This window comes from Triticum aestivum, chromosome 1B (genome assembly GCF_018294505.1).
Source record: "Triticum aestivum cultivar Chinese Spring chromosome 1B, IWGSC CS RefSeq v2.1, whole genome shotgun sequence".
Lineage (NCBI taxonomy): Eukaryota > Viridiplantae > Streptophyta > Magnoliopsida > Poales > Poaceae > Triticum > Triticum aestivum.
This window is the reverse complement of record NC_057795.1, coordinates 617,129,119-617,153,025: the sequence shown is the minus strand read 5'-3', so window position 1 is coordinate 617,153,025 and position 23,907 is coordinate 617,129,119. Positions and strand designations below refer to the sequence as shown.

At 39.8% G+C, this 23,907-nt stretch overlaps 1 protein-coding gene across 2 annotated transcripts in view; it reads right to left on the bottom strand.

The window, feature by feature from the left end:
* The window catches only part of LOC123142663 (serine/threonine-protein kinase 10), a 40,742-nt gene that overhangs the window by 5,668 nt on the left and 11,167 nt on the right, over positions 1 to 23,907 (bottom strand). For both annotated transcript variants that reach the window (XM_044561474.1, XM_044561479.1), the window contains exons 3-8: positions 17,195 to 17,435; positions 14,602 to 14,746; positions 13,713 to 14,105; positions 13,351 to 13,552; positions 12,290 to 12,539; positions 11,478 to 11,631 (exon numbers count right to left, since the gene is read on the bottom strand). In XM_044561474.1, coding sequence (XP_044417409.1) covers positions 11,478 to 11,631; positions 12,290 to 12,539; positions 13,351 to 13,552; positions 13,713 to 14,105; positions 14,602 to 14,746; positions 17,195 to 17,435 — 1,385 coding nt within the window. The remainder of the gene's footprint in view (positions 1 to 11,477; positions 11,632 to 12,289; positions 12,540 to 13,350; positions 13,553 to 13,712; positions 14,106 to 14,601; positions 14,747 to 17,194; positions 17,436 to 23,907) is intronic.

The following is a 23,907-nucleotide window of genomic DNA, read 5'->3' as shown; positions in this document are numbered from 1 at the left end:
CACCTTGAGATTACTGACATCTGCCCCCTTTGTAGTGTGGAACACGAGGATGGATTCCATGCACTGTGCAGAAGCCCCTGGCAAGAGAGCTCTGGCGTGCTATGGCCTTGGACTGGAATATTCCCAATGTGGAGTCCATCCATAACACAGATCCATAGTGGATATTTTCATTATTGAACCCATTGGATGACCCGACGAGACTGGTCATGCTTATGACCATGTGGAGAATATGGCATGTCCACAATGAGATCACACATGACAAGGTGCCACCCACAGTTGAGGCCTCCCGGCGTTTTTTGCAGGGGTATATTAATTCGCTTATGTGCATTCATCAACACCCCAATGCACTAGTAGAAAACAGGGCTTTGGTTGGGGCCTGGCCAACCCATTAGTCCTGGTTCTGACACGAACCGGGACCCATGGGGGGCATACGTCCCGGTTCGTGCGCCCAGGGGGCCGGCCGGGCCTCGGAAGGCATTTGTCCCGGTTCGTGTGGACACATTTGTCCCGGTTCTAGGCACGAACCGGGACAAATGGTCCTCGCTCCTGGCCCACAACCATTGGTCCCGGTTTGTGCCTAGAACCGGGACAGAAGGAGGGCCTTTAGTCCCTGTTCCAGCTACGAACCGGGACCAATGAGGTGGCTATATATACCCCCTCGCCGGCAGCAGAGCACTCCACACTGCTCTGTTTTTTCTGGCCGGCGAGGGGAGAGCTTTATGGTGCTTAGCTCGCCTCCTATGCACATGAGGTGTTTGATGAAATGCCCGAGCCACACTAGTTAAGCTTTCTCCTCTCAAAACTCGACCTCTGAGCTCCATTTTCCCCGAGATTTGTCTAGGTTTAGCGGTCCATCACGTCCCGTCCCCGTCTTCACCGCCGCCGATCGCCCGCGCCGACCTCGACGCCGGCACCATCGTGGTCAGCCTCTTATTCTTATCTTCTTTCTGAAAGAAGAAATTCTTACTTTAGATAGATACTTTTCTAATTATCTTACTTTTATTATTGTTTGTTATTATATAGTGCGATGGTTTTGGTATCCGCCCCCGTCGGCCTCGTCCTGTCTATGATTCGGATGTGGTATATATTATCTTTTATAACTATTTGGTTCATTTTTTGTTTATGGCAATTATGCCGACCAACGTGACATAGATTTTATTTATCTAGGAGGTATGTGAACCAGAAATTCCAACCGACCCTATTGTCGAGAGGTTAAATTTAGTTGAAGAAGAAAACAATTACTTGAAGGAAAAAATAAAAAAAATTGAGGAGGAGAAGATGATATTGGAGTTGCATGTTGCGGATGTCGTCGATGATCACAAGATCAAGATGGATGCAATGCGGTTAAAGATTAGAAAGATTAGAAAATATTCCATTCATACCGAGACTTGGTATCATTATGCCGTTGGATCAATTGTTACCTTGGTTGTGATTATGATCGCATTTGTTGTTGCATTGAAAGGTTTTACATAGTTTCAAAGGATGATTTAATTAGATGCTCTGACGAGCTATATATTGTTCAATGAGAACTATGTATGTACTTTGGTTTTAATGTGATGATGAACTTCTATTAATTTGGTCACTTATCTATCCATGTGAATCTGTAATGGTTTTTGACACACATAATTATATATAATGCACATAGATGAACCGACAATGGATATACGGTGACAGACACACCTTCGAGTACATTAAGGACCTGCATAATTTTCTCGAAGTGGCTGAGGCAAACAAGTAGAATGGTTTTATGTGTTGTCCATGCCCTAATTGTGTGAATATGAAGTCTTACTCTGACCGAAAAATCCTTCACACCCACCTGCTTTATAAGGATTTCATGCCACACTATAATGTTTGGACGAAGCACGGAGAAATAGGGGTTATGATGGAAGACACCGAAGAAGAAGAGGACGATGACAACTATGTGCCCCCTGAATACGGTGATGCTGCAACGGGGGAAGCTGCTGAAGATCAAGAGGAACCAGACGATGTGCCCGATGATGATGATCTCCGTCGGATCATTGTTGATGCAAGGACACAATGTGAAAGTCAAAAAGAGAAGCTGAAGTTTGATCGCATGTTAGAGGATCACAAAAAAGGGTTGTACCCCAATTGTGAAGATGGCAACACAAAGCTCGATACCGTACTGGAATTGCTGCAGTGGAAGGCAGAGAATGTTGTGTCTGACAAAGGATTTGAGAAGCTACTAAAAATATTGAAGAAGAAGCTTCCAAACGATAACGAATTGCCCAACAGTACGTACACAGCAAAGAAGGTCGTATGCCCTCTAGGATTGGAGGTGCAGAAGATACATGCATGCCCTAATGACTGCATCCTCTACCGCGGTACGTACGAGGATTTGAACGCATGCCTAGTATGCGGTGCATTGCGGTATAAGATTAGACGAGATGACCCTGGTGATGTTGACGTCGAGCCCCCCAGGAAGAGGGTTCCTGCGAAGGTGATGTTGTATGCTCCTATAATACCACAGTTGAAATGTCTGTTCAGAAATGAAGAGCATGCCAAGTTGATGCGATGGCACAGAGAGGACCTTAAGAAAGACGGGAAGTTGAGAGCACCCGCTGACGGGTCGCAGTGGAGAAAAATCGAGAGAAAGTACTGGGCTGAGTTTGCAGGTGACCCAAGAAATGTATGGTTTGGTTTAAGCGCGGATGAAATTAATCCTTTCGGGGAGCAGAGCAGCAATCACAGCACCTGGCCCGTGTCCACTTTGATGCAACAACCAAGAGGGGAAAGGACACATATTATGGTTACATAGTGGACATATGGGAACTTGACTACGGACATGATTTGAAGGTCCCTTTGTTTAAGTGCAAATGGGTCAATCTGTCAGGAGGCGGGGTATAGGTAGACCCACAATACTGAATGACAACAGTGGATCTGAACAATCTTGGATACACTGACGAACCGTTCGTCCTAGCCAATGATGCGGCGCAGCTTTTCTATGTGAAGGACATGTCTACCAAACCAAGAAAAAGAAAAGATAAAGAAGCGAATACATCATACGATGAGCCAAAGCGCCACATAGTTCTTTCAGGAAAAAGAGACATCGCGGGAGTTGAGGGCAAGACAAGCATGTCTGAAGATTATGAAAAGTTTCACGAAATTCCTCCCTTCAAAGTCAAGGCTGACCCAAGCACCATGTTAAACGATGAAGATTATTCATGGTTACGACGCAATAAGCAAAGGACACAAGCGAAGAAAAAGTGAAGACTTTCTCTCCACAACTATTATGATGATGCATTTGATCTAGAATATCACTCCAGTTACAGGTAAAGAAATGAAATCCCTTTGTAACAGATGAGTTTTTGTATGAAACCCTGATACTTCGAAAGAGATTGGCCGTTTTGTACACGAAGTGCATCTAGTCTTTGCCGTAACCCTCTCAACTTTTTAGCACATGCTAGGTGAGTGAAATGATGATACCATGCCAACTTTCAACTTTTTCAGAGATCATTTGTAGTGCTTTTCAATTTCATGGTCATTTAGCTCAAAGAATGAACTAATATAAAAAAGAATGAACTAAAAAACTTTTATGAAACTCTAATAGCAAAAATAATAAACTAAAATTTATGCAACTAAAATTATCAAAGTATTTATGTTCAAAACAATAAAAGCAAAAAGAATTTTCGTAAAGAACTTTTTTTGTTAGAAACTTTAATAGCAAAAAGAATTATCATAAAGATTTCTTTTGTTAGAAACTAAAATAACAAAATTTGTTTTTGAATATAATGATAAAACACTAGTAAGTATTTTGTTGTAAATAGAAACAAAATAAAATAAATACAAAAAACTTGGAAAATAAAATAAAAAAGTGCCACCTACTGGGCCACCACGGGCTGCATACGACTAGAAACCCGCTAGTGGGGCCAGGATGCATGCCCGCAGTAGGCTCAGTAGGCCCACAGGCACAGAGAGTGGATTTAGGCCCGTAAGCCTGCAATAGAGAGGAGCTCGAAGTGGTCGGCTCGACAGGGCTTATAAACCACTCTGATCCCCTCTCGGCTAGCGAGGTGGGACTAAACATCGCATTGCACCACGCCAGTTCCAGCACACGACCTTTGGTCCCGATTGGTGGCACCAACCGAGACTAATGGGGGAATTGATGCCGGTTCGTAGCACCAACCGGGACCAATGACCCCTTTTAGTCCCGGTTGGTGCCACCAACCGGGACCAAAGGTCTCTGTTTCCCGCCCTTTGGGCTACTGAAAAGAGGCCTTTGGTCCCGGTTGGTGGTACCAACCGGGACCAAAAGGGTGCATTGGTCCCGGTTCGTGCCAAGAACCGGGACTAAAGCTTCATGTATATAAGGAACACTTGTGAAAATTTTGGTTTTCATCTTGCATTTTGCCCCCGACGACGTGCGCAGAGACCTCCTTGACGCCGCCAGGATGCCAGACGTCGTAGTCGTCGCCCCCACCCCGGAGCCCACGCCGACACGCCGTCCGCCGCCCATGCCGTCGCCATGTGTCGTCGCCCGTGCCCTGCCCCCGCGCGCCCGCCCGGATCCTGCACGTCGATGCCGCCCGCCACCCCAGCCATCGCCCTCACCGGCCGGCCCCGCTGTGAGCCGACGCCGCCCCGGCTCTCTTTTTTTCATTTTTTTCATATTTGTATTTTTTTCTATGTATATATACTAGTAATTTGTACAAATTATTATGTATAGTCATTATACTAAATCATTAAATTATGTAAATTACAGAGTAACATTTTTCTATATGAAGAATGTATTAGGCAAAACCTTTACTTTTTTTCTAAATTTTCTATTTGAACATTTCTTTAAAAAATCCAAGCAATACTACTTTATTGAACATTCTCTGATTTAATTAGGTTAGTGTATTAGATGTTAGGTTAGTGTGCATTTTAGGTTAGTTGAATTACATGTTTTTAGTAAGTGTTTAATAGAATTAGTTAGAAAAATAATAGAAGTAGTTAAACTAGTTTATTTTTAGTAAGTACTACTTTATTTTATTTATAGTAAGTGCTTAGTTGAGCTAGTTGATTTAATAAAACTAGTTTATTTTACTATAAAAGTTGTTTATTTTTAGTAAGTACCACTTTATTTTATTTATAGTAAGTGCTTAGTTGAACTAGTTGATTTAATAAAACTAGTTTATTTTACTATATAAGTAGTTTATTTTTAGTAAGAAATTTATTTTACTATAAAACTAGTTTATTTTTAGTAAGAAAATTAATAGAACTAGTTTATTTTACTATAGAAGTGGTTTATTTTTAGTAAGAAAATTAATAGAACTAGTTTATTTTACTATAGAAGTAGTTTATTTTTAGTAAGAAAATTAATAGAACTAGTTTATTTTTTTAGTTAAACGATATGTCCTTTTTTAAAAAGATAATTAAACGATATTTCGAGTTGACTTTAAGTCTGTCGAGTCTCCATCATATATGAGAAGATGAAGAATCCCGACTGTTGTCGTGGGGGTAGCTTCTCCTTCGTTTCCGTGTGCTAGACAATTTGGTGTAATGCACTCGGGAACGAAAGAAGGAGCTACCATCACCGACAGTCGCAAATGTCAGAGAGAAATCAGCGAGGGAGAGTCTCCACCATATATGAGAGGACGAAGAATCCCGACTGTTGTCTCGGGATAGCTTCTTCTTCGTTCCCATGTGCTAGACAATTTGGTGTAATGCACTCGGGAACGAAAGGAGGAGCTACCATCACCGACAGTCGAATATATACACCACGTGAGCTGAGAGTTTTCAAGAAAAAACTCGACAGACCGATAGTCAACCCATGATGAATAATAATAATCTAATTTAGTTTTTGTAGTATATATATTTAATTGTACAAGTTTAATCTTTGAATTATGAACATAGGAAATGTCGTATTCAGACGAGGAAAGTCTCCCGGGGGTGTGCGGCTGGTGCAACAACGACCGAGGTCTGTGCGACAGGCCTCACATGGACGAAGATCGACGCTTTAGCATTAAGCTCCAGGAGACCTTCGATGTTGAAACGGTACGCAACAACGACAAGTATTTTTTTCCGTAATTAATCAAGCACGACTTCAACTATTTTAACGTGTAATTTTCATCTTTTACAATGACTAGATTATCTCATGTCATGCAAGACACTATGTCTTGGAGAGGATGGGTTTTGAAGACCATGAAAGTTTCAAAACAAAGAAAATTCACCTAAAGACCCATCATGGTATGGATTTTGAAGTAAATATGTACAATTCTCATAGCGTAACCTATTTTGGTTGCCCAAATTGAGAAGCACTTTGCAATATGTATGGTTTTTATGAGGATATGCTTGTCACCATGGATCTTGGTGATCCTGACATCGAGCAAGACAATATGGACATTTGGGTCCTTGTTAATACGCTTCCAATTCTACCGCTATGTGAGTTTCTTAAACATAATTATTAACTATTTTATATTATTTATTTCAAAATAGTTGACAGCTTATTTCCATTGATAGCTTATTTTTATTCTTCAAACAATATGTGGAAGATGGTAGACAAAACCCACTACATCGATGGCTCCGAATTAACTTATCAAGAGAAAAATCATCTGATCGCATTTTGTACTGACCTTGAGAATTACAATACCTATTATGATACTCCTCCAAATTATGGTCAATACGTGCCACTAGTGCACGTATTGAACCTCGGTAACTTTTATGGAGATATCCTGGTAAGATTTTTTCACTATTATGACATCCGTGCATCTTTTACATACTTCTAAAACTAGTACATCATTACTAACTACGAAGTTATTACTATGTTTTTCAACAGAAAATCCCGATGGATTGTGTGCCTCATTTGATGTATCACAATGGTAGCCTTGATGTTTTGAACATACAACCAGGTCATCCTACGAATCTCACCTGTCCATACCGGATTTCTAAAACCGGTGAACATATGGTAATCAAAGAATGAAAAAAATGTATGGACAGTCGTAAGGAGGTTCTTGGAAGCAAAAGGAAGTGAAGCGCAAGAATTGAAGACAGGATGATCTTCATTCTCCATAATGGAGAGTCAGGACCTATATATTTTTATACTATTTTACCTTAAAGAGGGTATTTAGGTCCTACCTAATACTGATGATCATGTGCTAAGAACAATTAAGTAGGGTTGGTTCGATGATTATGAGGATGAGGATCGTATGACTTGTTATTAATAACGAGTAGAAGTTGTATGACGATGATTAGTAGGACTTGTTATTATGATGATGCATGATGCGAGCATGAAGAGTTATTATATATTAGTGGGTGAAATGAACATGGATTAGATTGAAGTGAAGGCAACATGTAGTGCATGTCGAAAGTAGTACTAATCCAAACTTGATCAAGTTAGGATTAGTATTACTTTCGACATGCACCACATGTTGCCTTCACTTCAATCTAAGTCATGTTTAGGCATAGCAGTAGCGTTGGTAAATCAAGCACGGAGATAAGAGATGACACTTCTCTCTCTTAGCTAGCTAACACCCTAAATTAACCCCCCAAAACCTCCTAAACCCACCCCCTTTCAAAAAAACCTCAGCTCCTGTCAGCTGCTGACACGTGGATGCCTTTTGGTCCCGGTTGGTGCTACCAACCGGGACCAAAGGCCCTCCTACCTGGGCTCGCCGCAGCGGCCACGTGGAGGCCCATCTATCCCGGTTGGTGTAAGAACCGGGACTAAAGGTATAGGGCTTTAGCACCGACCCTTTAGTCCCGGTTCCACAACCGGGACAAATGGGCCTTACGAACCGGGACAAATGGCCTTTTTGCTACTAGTGATGGTGACCTAGAGAAAGGAAAGATGATGGTCTTGGCTTCACCACCGCGTGTCATAGCAAGCATGATGCCCAAGGTACGTGCGCGCTGGACCCCCCCTGAGCCAGGCTGGGATAAAGCTGAACGCAGACAGAAGCTACATCGTTGCCACAGGTGCAGCTGGAGGAGTAATGATCCTGCGTGATGATAGAGGTGAGATCATTTACAGTGCATGTAGGGAACTCCGCACATGTGATAATGATTTGGAGGCAGAGTTTAGCATCGTGCAGAGAAGGGTTGGCGTTGGCTATGCATCGGACCACCTACCTATTTTGGTTGAGATGGATAGTCCGGAGGCGGTGTCTATGATCACAGTATGTGAGACATGCATATCGTTGCATCGTGCATTTATAGAGGAGATTCGCGGGTTGGCTGATCATGAGGCTAGAGAGAATTATTTTATACTTTGTAGTCGTTCTCAGAACATTGTTAGTCATGAGCTGGCCGCTTATGACTGTAGTACACCACGCACCGCAGTTTGGCTTGGTGCCGGGATGGACTCCATTGTAAAACTAGCTCTTGCGGAGAGGCCTCTTGAGGCATGAAATTATATTTTTTTTCTCCCAAAAAAGAAAATAAACTTACATTTCTAAAAGTTCTGAAAAACACTTATATTAATAAGGGCATCTCTAACCGATCTCCAATAAAGTTTTAGAGGAGAAAAATAAGGAGCTAACCGCACCTACCGATCTCTCAAATCTACTGCTTTAGAGGCGGAAAATTTTACTACTCTAAGTTTACTTTGGCTCCCAGCTCTCGTATTTTTACTCCTCAACGACGCTGCTCCCTAAAACATTTCCCTTCCTTTTCTCTCGTCCGCTGCTGCTGGAACCCACGCCGCTGGTTGTCGGCCGCCCCAGTGACCCGGAAAATGAAACCCCCAACGCCCTCGCAACTCCACCGACCCTCGCCAGTGCCAGAATCTCGCCGGCGGCGAGGAAGTTCATAAAATTGTGCCATTCATCCTCATGCGCTCTCTTGCGACCCCATGTCGCCGTTTTCCCACGCCCCACAATGTCGTTGCCTTCGGCAAATTAGACATTTTTGACCTGTGGCTGAAATCATTTTATAAAATGAACTGTCCATAAAAAAATTCACAAAGCTGACCTTTTTGAGGGGCACCCCGAAGGCGTCATACTACATTGTGTAGCGCCTGTCTGTCAGGCGTTGCACAATATAGTGTGACGCCTTCATGTCGGGCGTCATTTAGGTCAGCTGAATGATTTTCTTTTACGAACAGTTCATTTTATGAAATGATTTCATCCACATATCAAAATTGTCAAATTTGCCGTTGCCTTCACCTCGTGTGCATGTATGCGTGTGTGTGCGTGCATAGGCACCGACCTTGTCGTGCGTGCGTGCAACGACTTGCACCGATAGATGGATGGTTGATTGATTTGCGTGTGTGCGTCTCACCGTTACAAGTGCATCACCGACCCGCCATTGTCCTTGTCCGGGCTAGTCACCGGAAGGAAAAAGAAGCAAGAAGAAGGAAGAAGATTAGAGAGACTTCCATGTGGGGTCATTTTGTTTGAGGAGTTAAATTTACGGAAAAACTAACACCCACATGTATGTGCGTTTGTACATCGCCCACACGCCTCTATCACCACTCATTTTGTCACTTATGAACAGATGACATCAGCAGAAATCTTTTTGTTTTTCGGCTTAAAAATATTTTATCTCCTAATTAAAAAAGCGCATTAAAAATTTATTTTCACCATTAAATCCGTCTCGATGAGATCTTCAAAACTAGACCCCATGTTGATATGTTTCGACGATTTTTTTTTTGCCCAAAAGTTGCCATGATGTTTACACTGTAGTTGCCATGGTGCTTAAACTAAAGTTGCTATGTGGCAATTTTAGTTTGTAGATCATGGCAATTTTAGTTTTTGATGATGACAATTCCAGTATTTTGACCATAAAAATATTTTTTCCATGAACCATGGCAATTTTAAGTGCATGTATCATGGAAATTTTAGTTTATGGTGCATGGCAAGTCTAGTTTCTTAATTCTCCATTTTATAATATGTCAAAATTTACTTTTTAATATAGAAAAAAATAACTGAAACATAACATGACAACTTTAGTGTAAACATCATGGCAATTCATGTGCAATAGACATGGCAACTTTTAACCCCAAAAAAACTCGTCGAAATATATTGATTTGAGATCTAGTTTCGAAGATCTCGTCGCGATGGATTTAATGGTGAAAACGGATCTTCAATCGGATTTTTCATTTAAGAGATAAAACATTTTAAAACTGATCCAAAAAGGTTTCAACATGCATGCATGTGATGCCATGGCGTAGTCTGTATGTTATATGCAGTGTGGGCGGGTTTGGCTCCCACCACACGTGTGGGCGTAAGCGTTGTCCTAAATTTATGGGATCGGTTAGGTCCGACCACCGTTGGAGAAGAAAAGTTATCCGATCCTTCTCCTCAGCCTTCCCCTCCTAAATCTCTTGTGTTGTACTTGACTTGACTCTCCCCCGCTTACTGCTTGCTGATCGCAGGTGTTCAAAAATGACATGAAGTTGGATATGAGTAGATGTTGTTGCTCGAAAACGTCTTTCATTCACAACGAAACAGAATGGTCTCGCTTGATGCGTCATTTTAACATGGCAATGGGAACCCGCTACCCGCGAACCCGACGGGTAAAAACCCTATTAGGGTAAGGGTTTGGGAAAAATAAATACCCATGGGTTTATAAATGGGAAAAAATTGTATCTGTCGGGTAACCCGGCTATGGGTATGGGAATGCAATGCCCATACCCGCATACCCGTGCACGAAAATGCAACAGCTAGCCTCGACCCAAAATCCCCTACCCTTACACATTTGCATGATCTTATTTAAATATGTTGATCTTGTTTTGTGAACTCGTGATTTTGTTGATCTTATCATATTCTGCTTCATTTGATCATTTTAAAGTAGGGACTGCATAAGCAACTTCAATAAAAGAAATTATAGAAAATTGTGTCCCTCTTGTTTGTCTTTTAGTTGAAAAAGGACGAGAGAACATATGTTAATGTTTCTCTAAGAAGTTCACTTACAGTCTACTCATCCATGAATGTAATTTGACATTGTTTGGTGCCATCTAGTTCATGCTTATTGCTATCCACTTTTGTAAACTAGTACCATTTTTATTTGATCGCACAACAAATCGTGATATGAATGTGCTGAATTGCAAAAATGTGGTATATTTTTGTTGAAATTTGAAGTTACATGCTAAAATTTTGTGTATATATGCCAGAGTTCTAAAAAATACATGGTGAAGTGTGAATTGGGTAAGTTGGCCGAGATGGGTATTTTTACCCGCGGGTATTACCCGCATCCGTCCGGGTACGGGTATGAAAACAATTTGAAACCCGAGGTGCGGGTACGGGTACGGGTTTGGGCAAAAAATACTAAGACGGGTAAGGGTTCTGGGCAACCATTACCCGCACCCGAACCCGGCAGGTGCCATGTTGATTTTAGAATGTGTATTTTCTCCTCTAAATTATAGGGGATCGGTTAGAGATGCCCTTAGGCATTCATCTCTCCTTGTTTCTCTTATACCTCACAAATGGGTTTTGAACACTTCTTTGCTGATAAGATTATGCTCTATAATACATCCATGGTTTGAAGAGTGTTAATCTAGAATGTATTGTTCTGTTATATAAAGATGAGGATAAACTTACTTGGTTAACAATGTGTCGACCATAATGGCTCTTTTTATCAGTTTGTGCTCTTGGCTGACCTATTAGCATGTCCAGCATGAGGAGACCGAAACTATATATGTCCACTCCGGTTGATATCTTCCCATCCACGTGATATTCTGGAGGGGTGCAGTTGCTGCAGGGAAAATAATATGTATATTATCCATATATGTAATTATGTATGTCCAATGCATACTAAAGGGGGATGCTTCATGTGGGTATCATATCACAATAAGGGCTTCTTTAATTTGTCTAAAAAACGCAGGAATAGGAAAAACATAGAATTGCAATGCCATGCACACTTTAATCGTACATGATTTTGGTTTGTTTGACTGCATCACAGGAAAAACAAAGGATTCTTTCGAAGAGCTTTTAGTGGATGTTAGGGAATCATTAGGAGACATCCTTATAGGATTCAATCCTACGAATCAAACAACCAACATAGGAAAAAATCCTAAGGATTTGAATCCTTCAAATTTTCTATGAAAATCCTTTGAATCAAAGAGGCCCTAAATAGTGTAGTTACATTAACTGAAAATCACTGGAATGTTGCCTATCTAATAAATTGGCCAAATTTGTTTACTTATGTCTCTATCTGTAAAGTAGCACATGCACAAAGTATCAAGTGAAAAGCAAAAACAGGATGGAGGTGTTCCAAACTTCCTATCTCTCATAGCCAACTTATTGTTGTTGATTGTTTGAAGTTAATTATTCTCCAGTCTCCACAACATTGCTACAAGAGAATGACTAACACAGTGCCGCTATAGATTGCAGTGGTAGATTGAAAATCTTACATGTTTCCAACAGGCATGTCGACATACTGATGCTCTTTATTCAAATCAAGAGGCCATGAGATACCAAAGTCTCCAATTTTTGGGGTCAGTACTCCATTGGCGTCGACATGAACCAGTACGTTATCTGTTTTTAAGTCCATATGGACGATGCGGACACCATCTGGGCACTCATCATGGAGGTACTGCAGCCCTTTGCAAATTCCTTGAATTATGTGGTACCGCTGTTTCCAATCAAGGTTGCCACCTTGACCTGGAGAGTTCATCGACAATTAAAATTTGTTATGAGACATAAACCTACTTCATGTTTGCAAACTTGTTTTATATATCACGCATAAACAGAACGAAAGTGATCAATTTGTATGTAACAAGAGTATAAGACCATGCCACTCCATCGTCAAAGTACTATGCAATGCTTCGTCATCTTTTTATTATTACTAAAACATTGCCCGTGTGTTGCAATGGGATATAAATATTCTATTACGTTAGCTTGTGATTTACCTGTCAATAATCATATGATTGTGTAAATAAATGTTCATCAAATTCTGCATGTGAATTACCATGTATTTTGATTTGAAGTTTGGTAAGTAATTAAAGTGGAATTGGTTCAGAAGGTAAGTAATTAAGGTGATTAATTATCATATACATGGAAGGTTGGACGAAGGGTGGTGGGACGAAAGGTGAAATGGGAACCTTGCATTCTTTTTAAGTAAGTAGAGATTTCAAGATGTATCATAATGTTTCTGTGTATAGCACCAAATAAGAATGCACTTATTGAAATTTTTATCTACTTTATATCTTAATAATGCTTCATGGTGTTCCATCGTATATCTGCAAAATCCAGGCACGGATCTCCAACACATTCAAGGGTGAATCATACACGGTATATAACATGCATGTTATAAAATTCACTCTCGCAACAAGAACTAACTTTTGCAATGAACGAAGTAATTTGTAGTGAAATCCCTTTCCTGGACGTCTGCTCTTAAATTAATATGGATATATAAATCCTACACAAGACGCTTCTGAAGGATTTATACATGGAAGAGGTGAGAGGACTGTACCTTGAAGGCGATCTTGAAGTGTCCCGCCAGGGAGATGTTCGTAGCAAAGCATGGTCCCATGTCTATTGAAGCAGTACCCTTCTAATTTCACTAGGTTTTTGTGCCTCAGGGCTATTAGAATACTTACTTCATTCAGGAATTGTCCTGAGAACCTTTCTTTCTGTAGCTTCTTCACTGCAATTACCTTGTCGTTAAGTACTGCCTGTTGTATTGACCGAAAATTTTCTTTGTTAATTATGCAACTGGTTGCTGATGGTTAGTTATTTGGTACTACATGATCACTGTCTGTAATTTCTCACAAAAGAAAAAATAAACATGTTTAACTTTGAATAGAGAGATTTCATTGGCACTTGCTTACTTACCTTATAGACAATACCGAACGCCCCACGTCCGATCTCACAATGATCGGCGAAATTCTCGGTAGCATTACTAAGTTCATCATACCCATATTCCTGTACATGGTCTACCTTTACATGTCCTGATCCTTTTGAAGAAGTTTCATCTTGCCCAAGTTCTTGGTGCAAGTTATGGTATCTTCTTTGGGTATAACCTCCAAAAGCTTTTTCTTGCTTTTTCCTTCCAAGATTGGCCAGGATGGGGGCTATCTGAGCTAAGCGAGGCCTGAAGGCTTCATACTCACTTGTGCAGTTTAAGGCTAACTCGATGCATTCCTCAATTTCCTCCTGGCAATCGGCCTTGGATAAAAATGGATCCCTTAATGACACGAGATCATTCTTTTTATGGTGATTATTCACCTATATGACACAATTAATGTACATCTGTAAACATATGGTTTATGTACATAATACATACGAAAATAATTGCTATCCTGAAAGATAAAATGTAGTAGATAAATTATATGAGACAGGGCTTTCAACACCCGGGGTGCCCCTACACCCTCTATGAACAGTAAATAAAAAAATATGAAACTTTGGAATATAAAAAATGATCACATTCGATATTCTTGCAAAGTTTCAGCCTCAAATAACATTTGAGGAGCCCTCACCTAAAAAAACAAAATCAATGCTCAAAGTTTATGTGCACTTTTGAGCAATAATTTTTCTATGAGGGCTCCTCGAGTGTTATTCGTGGCTGAAAATTTGCAAGAACATCAAAAGTTTGATAGTCTTTGATCCCCAAAGTTTCAGATTTTTTGATTGTTTTTTCATTTATTTTTCAATTTATTATTCATGAGAGTGTAGGGGCACCCGGGAACTGTCACAGCTTTCTCAAATTACATGGACAACTTACAACGGCAATCAGTTCCTTGCCAAAAGGATCTAGTTTATTTGACGTCTTCGATAGACCAGATACCATGACCATGAGGATAATACCAAAGCTCTTAATGTCAATATCCGGTGAGAAGTCGTCTTTTCGCTTCCGTACAAAATCGTCCCTGCATATGCAAGGATTGTGATTGATGATAACGAAAATAACTTGTGACGCACTGAGGACATCCTATGGAAGACATGCATGGCAACATATACTAGCGAAACTCAATATATTAAAGCAAAATCTTATAGCTGATTATGCAAGAAATGAGGGTGTGTTTCTTCCTTGTTTTAGAAGTTAGCATGGCGAGGAGATGTCTGATGAGTTAGTATCTACTCCCACCGTTCGGGATTAAAAGGCGGGGCAGACGAAACTTTAGGACCAAGGTGACCTCAACTACAAATTAAACTCCAGCAGATCTAATTAGCAATTGCATGTTTTTCATTTTCAGTTTCCACATTATTTGATGCTGGTAATTTGGAACCATGCCTTGGGGTGTGGAAAGAAAAGAATCGTCATCATGTGTCGCTCTCGAGAACGGGGAGGGGCGGCTCACCCAAACCCTAGACACTCACCCCCGCCGCTCTCTGTTGACGGTAACATGGTTGCCTTCTTGCATGGAGATCACTTCCTGATCATACGCGTGGTGGCGTTGGACACCGCGGCATAGCTGATGGAACTTGGACGATGGGGCATCGACCCCATAAACTCTAGAAGGTGGTCATGCCGCGATGCTACGTGAGCAGAAGCGGACGGTGTGGTTGGCCTCCGTCGCCCAGATGTAGCCGTCCGTGCTAGCGATGACTCGGTGGATTGCATCGATGATGAGGCAGCAACGACGACAACATGAAGTGGTGCAACAATGGGGTACATGGGTAGTGTGATTACAACTTGCCGTTCATGTTGATTTGGTGGTTGAACTGTTTCTTTTACTTGGGCCCTTCCAATGCTTGGCTCTTTGCATAATTTCATATACAAAATGCTAAGGTGTCATAATAATTAAATAAGAGAGGGTATTTTCATATTAGTGAAGAGATAACTCTTAACATGTTTCCATATCCAGCGAAATTAATTCTTTGCTTCAGCGTGGTATTCTCCCTATTTCCCCCTCATTCACTTCTCCCCATAACTAGACCACAATGTTAAGTTGCAAACATGGTCCTTAAATGAAATACTCCCTCTGTCTGGCATGTAAATTTGGTCAAAAGTCAATGCTTTCTAAGTTTTACCAAATATATAGAAAACAATGTCAACATGTATTTAGGGATGGGGGGAGTAAATACAAAATCATCGGGGAACAATGTGTTAGACATCTCGTAGTGGCTAATATCTTAAGTTAGTATCATGCATAACGTACTGGTGTGTCATGCTGTTATCATGCTGCATAGTAACACATGTTAGTACCTTAAGTGACCCTTTTTTTGGATAACTCATAGTAGCAACTCATTTAATATGATATTGTATCATATTATTATACTAGTATCATCTCTTTACTCATTAAATGACATGTCATATTAGGCTAGTCATAGTGGGTAGTAATTTAGACTAGTAACATACTCTCTCTGTTTCTTTTTAGTTTGCATATAAGATTTAGTCAAAGTAAAACTTTGTAAAGTTTAACTAACTTTATAGAAAATAATATCAACATCTACTATACTAAGGTTATATGTTATGAAAATTAATTTCATCATGCATCTAATAATATTGATTTCATAGTGTGAATGTTGATATCTTTTCCTACAAAACTAGTCAAACTTTACAAAGTTTGACTTTAACCAAATCTTATATGCGAACTAAAAAGAAACAGAGGGAGTACATATGTTACTAGCCCATGTTAATACCTCCATAGTGAGAAGTGTCATAAGTGTAGTAACATACATATCTTTATTTATTGCTTTGTAGACTCATTTTGCATTATGTTACTTTATTTGTCTCTCTCCTCTTTAATTACATAACACATCATCTTTTTTTGCTTATGTGGCATGTATATTACTATTTATATTACTCCCACTATGACTAGCCTTAGTAATATGGATGGTTTGTATTGCCTGAGGCTACATAATACTATGCAATGATATACCCCACAATGGGAGGTCGTCTCTAAAGAAATTTCACTACCTAGGTAAATAGAACAAAGCTTCCAGATTTTTTGCAGGTCGTTTTCAGGGCTACTTCAATCCGTATGCCATGTGGGCTTTTGGGTACAGTATGTTGCAGATGGTGAGCATGTTTTGTTCAACTGATTTGGTTGACGAGTCAGTAATAAGTTATTTATAGGCATGTAATTCTACTCCGGACAAGTTGTGGTCTCCTTTCTTTCGTAGAGTTACATGTGTAGGCATGTAGATCTATTTTGACCGGTGTGGTCCTCTTTTTATACTACATTTTTAGTTATGCTGGATAACTAAAACCTTTTCAATAAAGTTGATTTTGTGCATCACAATGAGTCATTGATGCAGAAGTCAGGGTTACCCTCCTTCAAGAAATAAAACTTAAAATGACCTCTTACAAGTCAATGCATCAATAGTGCTCTTAAGTACGGAATTTACATAGTGGAACAAATGGAACTTACGTGGGCCCGTATCCACCCGGGGTTGCATCCTCATCAAGTTTTTTCGAAATACCAAACTCCGCAAGTTTTGGTGTTAGAACGCTGGTGGTCTTGTCTTCGTGAAGAAGTATGCAGTCAACTTTCAAGGTAACCCGAATTTTAATTACAGTTTTGCAGCCTTCGAGGTATTGAAGGCCTTCACAGATGCCTTTCAGTATGCTGACTCGCTGTTGCCAGTTGAGCTGTGTATTGTACGTCCCTGCTGCACTCACAACATGAATTTATTCAGAATCTTTTTTCTAGAACTTATTTACAATCTTTTAGGTATAACAACGACTGAGCTAGGGCAAACCAGATCAGGAATGCTTTACATTCTAAATTAGGGCATCTTTAATCCAAAAGATTTCTAGAGAAAATTTGGAGATTTTAATCCTTGGATTTTTTTTAGGCTGGCCGTTTGACAATCTATAGGAAATTTTCATTAGGATTCACTTTACTTAGATTTTATGTTAAAATTTCCATTCACTCCAACTTCACGAAAAGAATCCTATTGTTTCATGTGCATAATCAAATGTCCGAGTAATCTTGTAGTATTAAAGATGCCGTGACACTATATTTGTGTTTCACTTATTCCCGCATTTTAGAAATCCTAAAATCAAAAGAAGCCTTATACAGAGAAGGTTTTAATTTGGCCCCAGCCAAGAAAAGAAAAGAATAGATTTGGTAAATTCCTTTGTGCATGCGCGCACAACTTGATTTGCATAGAGCATACTCCCTCTGTAAACTAATATAAGATGAGGGAGTACAAGTGACTCTCTGGAACACCCTGATTTGCATGTTCTGCTGGCCAGATCCAAGTATATTAGTTTTTTTTGTTTTGTAATCTACATTTTGTAGTGGGAGAGGAGCTTGGTGGTCTGTTGCGATCAAGCCCCTTGCATTGTACACCATCGAAGCAAATAATAAGATGTACAGGATAAACGGGGAATCCATGTTTTTTATCTTTATATTTTGGGATTGGAGGCATAATTCCTGAGATCTCCAACTTATAGAAGAAAAATAGCACCACATAATCATGTCGATCTAAGTAAGAAAGAAATGGAATCATGTCGATCTAACTAGTACCACCTCTAGGAAGCAACAAACAACGTTGAAATTAGCCAGGCCCATGAACGTCTGTATGTTGCTCATAGCCGGACTAAGCAGCATAATTGGACCGGCCCGTTTAGTGTACTACAGATTCCGGTTTCGAGAATCTTCTAGAAGGTTCTTGACCGGTTCAGGTCGCATTTTTTATTCTGTTGGTTATCTTTGGTTATGTTTTATTTTATTTATTTATCCTTTTTCAAAAGTTTCAATTTTATAAATATTAGAATTCACAAAAAATGTTTGGCATTTGAAAAATTGTTAAGGACAAATATTTTTCAGAATTTCAAAACGCATTCATATTTCCAAGATTTGTTCACATACTTAACAAATGCTCATGTTTCAAAAAAGTTACAATTTTAAAAAGAACTGGAAGTTGAAAAGGTTAGTTTTTAGAATCTGTTCATAAATTTAAAAAATGTTTCTGTTTCAAAATTTGTTAGGATATTTTCAAAAAGTAATCATGGTCTCAAAAAATGTTCGTAATTCAAAAAAAATCACGTTTTTTGTCAAAAATAACAGATATTTAAAAGATTCATACTTTTTTTAAAATATTGCCTTTTTTCAACAATGTTCGAAACAGAAAGACTGATAACTTGTTGCTACAATGGATATGGATGCTACAGTGCAGCAGGCGCAACAATGCCCGATTCGCTACAGTGAACTGAGCCGCTATGGTTCTAGGTCGCTACAGTGACCGCCTGGCTACAGTACGTCGCTAGCTATATGAGCCGGCCGGGAGCACCTGTGTGATTGCTCGACTATTTATTTGACGTAGGAGAAGTGTCGTCGCCTGAAGCGATTCTCTAATGGATTGGCCGAGTAGGAAGTTCTTTCACAGACGGGAACTTTTAGTGCTCTCGAGTACCCACGCATCTTATATGCGCAACTTTTTTTAGCAATTCAAAAAAGTTCAAAAAATTCCAATCTTGTTTGGAATCAAAGATGATCAGGTATTGTACTCGTATAAAAAGTTTAGACAAAAAATGACTCCTATTAACACCAGGGAAAAAAAGACAAGTTTATGATGACAATAACGCTATAAAGTACTATACAATATAGCTTGTATAGTACTTGTATATAACGTTTCTTGCCAAATCTTTGACCTAAGGTGCAACGAAATTCATTCTCTTACGGATCTTTTTATACGACTACAATACTTTATCATCTCTGATACCAAAAAAAAATTGATTTTTTTAACTTTCTTTGAATTACTTTTTTTATATAGGGTGTGCTGGTACCCAGGTTCTCCTTCGTATTTTCTGTTCTTTCAGTAATTTCATTGTGAAAGTTATTTCCATGTTGTTCTGTTACAATGCGTTGGTTCATTCAGTTTTTTTTCACTTTTATTCATATTTTGAATATATGTATCAAATTTCCAAAATGTTACTTAGTCAATTATTCTAAAAAAATACCATGAATTAAAAAAATGTTTATGAAGCACAAACAATTGTTTATGAAATTTTTAAAAAAACCATAACATTGAGAAATAGAATTCACACATTTTAAAGCACATTCTTCACACTTCTTAAAATGTTCATGAGATATGTAAAAAAATATTTGCATACTTAAAAAAAAACCATACTCACTCCGTTCGGAAATAGGTGGTATGCTTTCAGTTCAAATAATTACTTCTAAGTGGAGGTAATACCAGTTAAAAATGTTCAAACATTTAAAAAGCGTGTTCATGATAATTTGAAAAACAATTCGGCCCGGTTCTTTTGAGCAGATTATGGAGAATCTCGGTTTGAAAAATCTTGAGCCAAAAGAACTCGACTCCTCTCCAAAATCTTCGTAGGATTCTCCAGAATCCTAGCGCAATCCAAAATCCTCAAAATAGTTGGATTCCTCCGGGATCTCGGGATTTTGGCTAATCCCTCAAAAGAAAACGGTTAGAATTAAAAGAGTGCCCCTATTGCAGTAGGTTATTACGGTGAGAATGCCACCGAGCCATCTCCCCGCACGTGCGCCCATCCGTGCTCCTGCGTACATGGCTTAATTTGATTGGAACAAAATAAGGCCCGGCCCCACCCCCTTAAAATCAGGAGGAGATGATTAGATTAGAAATGAAAAAGGAAAAAAGACAGCTGTAGGTTGAAGTGGGAGTATGGATGGGAGCATGGGGTGGGAGCAGGCAAGCCGGATCCCTCACTGGCCCATACAGAAGAAAACAAGCATCGCCTGGCCTCGATGTGTTTCGCATCGCTCGAATGCGAGTAGGGCCGGCTAGGGTTCCAGCGCCACCGCCGGTGCCTCGCCGTCCCAGACCTCGCGGCCACTGGCCTGGTCTCCGTCACCGCCGGTCTCGTCTCTTGCCCCAGCCCAACTTCCTTTGCCACCCTCCACCCCTCTGCCCCTCCCGCCTGGCCACCCATCTACCCCTCTGTTCCTCTGCCACCGGAAGCCGACGGCGCGCCCCTCTGCACCAACTGCCGACGACACGTCTCTTCTGCCCCGAAGCTGCAGCTGGACGACGACCACTCCTTCGCTTCGAGGCAAAAGTTGCCGGTTGTCTCCCATGCAGCCACCATGAGCCATCCTACCTCTCTCAAGTCTCAACTCTCTCTCTCTCTCTCTCTTCTTCTTCTTCTAGCTAAATTGGATAGACTGACAAATTTGTTGCATAGATGGATGAATGGATGTATCAATTTGATAAATAGATAGTGCTAGATATTTTGTTGTTGTCAATGCTACTGTCTACTGGTGCTATTGGTACTGTAAATATTTGCTACTGTATGAATGATGTTGTTAGATTGATGAATGCTGTTGTTAAATGCTAATATGAGAACTATAAATGGTAATGGTAGATCCTGTTTGAAACAACAAGTGTTAACAATTCATCAAACGATTTCTCTCAAAGGGTAGTAAAGACATTTCAGCATACAAGTCTTTCTAGATTCTCAAACTACAATCTCAGAAAAAACTCGACGTGCAGATTCTGGTAGAATTTTCTAAAATCTTGATTCTGCAGAATCCCGTGCAAAAAAGAACTGGGCCTCGTGCAATTTGTAGAAATGTTCATCACAGATAAAAAAGTGTCATTTGAAATAATGTTCCTAAACACTTAGATGTTCATGACATTTACGAAAAATGTTCTATGCGTTTTTTTAAATGTCCACTACGCGCTAAAAAAATGTTTAACGCACCTTTTAAAAATGTTCAACATGTATTTTGGATAATTGTTCATCGTGTATTTGAAAAATGTCTAACATGTATCAGGAAAATGTTCAACCTGTATGCGAAAAATGTTCAACAAGCACTTTAAAAAGCTTGACATTTTTTTCAAAAATGAAAAATGAAAAGAATTAAGATAGGTTGTACCGATCAATAGAGCCTACTAGCGGAGCGCTGGAGGGCGAGTGCTCCTACAACTCTGTGAAATCACTAGTTGAGGAGTACTCGTTGCAAAATTCACTCCAACCTCCCCAGGTTGCGACAAGTGGCGTGCTGCATGTGCGCCACTTGTCGCAACCTGAAAGTTTTCCCTTTTTTCGTAGATCTCTTTATTTAAAACATTTTATCTCTTAAACCATGCGTCCAAATCTCGAACCACTTTTACCATTGGATTCCTCGCGTTGAGATCTTCAAAACTAGATCCATGTTGATAGGTTTTGACAAACTTTTTTTTACGAAAAAAACGGACAAAAAATCGAACCGGGAGCACGTTTTTTTTTCCTTTTCGAAAGATAAAATCGCAACCGCGCCTCTCACGAAAGCAAAACCGGGACTCTTGCGGAAGGAAAAAAAGAGAGAAAAAGTGTTTTTTCCCGTTTTCGAGGAGGCACGGCCGTCTCGCGGAAGCAAAACCATGACTCTCGCGAAAAAAAAAACAGAAAACACATTTTTTTCCGTTGCCTCTCGCGAAAGCACAACCGTGCCTCTCATGGAAGCAAAACCATGACTCTCGCGAAAAAAAACAGAAAATGCGTTTTCTTCGTTTTCGAGAGGCACGGCCGTGACTCTCGCTAAAGCACAACCATGCCTCTTCCGGAAGCAAAACCATGACTCTCGCGAAAGAAAACAAAAATAAAAAATGCGTTTTTTCGTTTCCGAGAGGCACGGCCGTGACTCTCGTGAATGCAAAACCGTGCCTCTCACGGAAGCAAAACCGTGACTCTCGCAAAAGGAAAAAATACGTTTTTTCGCGATTTTTTTTCAAAAATTTATTTTGCTCCAAAAGTTCAGGAAGATCGGTGAAAAACCGACATGTCGAAAAACCCCATTTAAAAAGCCGAAAAGGTGTGCAAAAAAATTAAAAAAATAAAATCTAAAGAGAGCGTCCAGAGCGCGACATGTGGCGGGCGGCTGGGAGCGCGCCAAATGACGCTGATCATTGCGAGGCTCACAAAGGAGCGCTCGTTAATTAGTTGCTCTCGACCGTCGCCAGTGGGCTAGCAGCGGGTAAGCCTAACGAAGTTGACATGAGTCCATGTATATATGCAAGATTCGAACTTTTTCCTGGAACCTAGGACACATTCGGCAAAAAAATTCCTTTTTTTGCGAGATTTTTGTTTCCTGTTTGGCTGGTCCAGTCAAAGAGGCACGACCTAACAGTATAGTAGGAAACGGCAAAAAGAAAAAAAAATTGGACCTGTAGCAGTTGCATAAATAACAAAAAGAAAGTGACACACCCATACTTCAAGAGCAAATTAGTAGTGGTACTAATGGGTGTGATTTTTGGAAGATGGTTCTAGGCGCACCTGCATGACGTTGTAATTTAAAAAAATATTAAAAAAATCAAAAAGTTCTGAAACTTTTCGTGTGGCGAAAATGGTGAACTACTCTACTCACGTATGAAGTTCCATGAAGAAATGGCTGGGAAAAATTAAATTACAATTTAAATATTTTTGAACAGTAGCTTTTACATAGAATAGATTTTATTTTCTGTCACACAAAAGTCTACGGAAGTCATTTCTTCGCAAAACTTTATGTGTGAGTATATACTAGAGCATTTTCATCATCAAATAGCTTCAGAATTGCTTGATTTTTAAAGAAAAATTCAATGTGGTTGAGCCTAGACCCAGCTTCCATTCGATTATTTTCGTGGTACTGACCTCCAGTAATCTATTCATAAATGTCTCAACAAAGAATTAATGCACTATTGTAGGGATTTTTGTGTTCTAGTGATATCCCCACAAAAGAAATGTTGTAAGGCTGGTCGTAATGACAAGTATCATATACTAGTATCACACATATGATACTGGTGTATGATACTACATCCGTAGTGCATAGTATCATATATGACTTCATTTATTAGCATGCATGATACATAGTAGCATAACATTTAATATGATACGGTATCATGATATGATACTCAACTCTCTCTTTCTTCATTTAATCATATTTCACCTCATCAAATTTGCCTAGTTGGCATGCATGATACTACCTATGATACTCCATTACGACCAGCCTAATGGCAGTACTGGGTTATTTGACGTCTGCATGCGAATTTATCTAGCTTAGAGAATTTTAGCAAAACAAAGCCTTACACAGAAAACATAGATAAAATAGAGGCTAAAAAGGTAGATACCATTAAATATTGCATATTATATTAATTTTTTCATTTGTCAAGGAAGAAAATCATCATG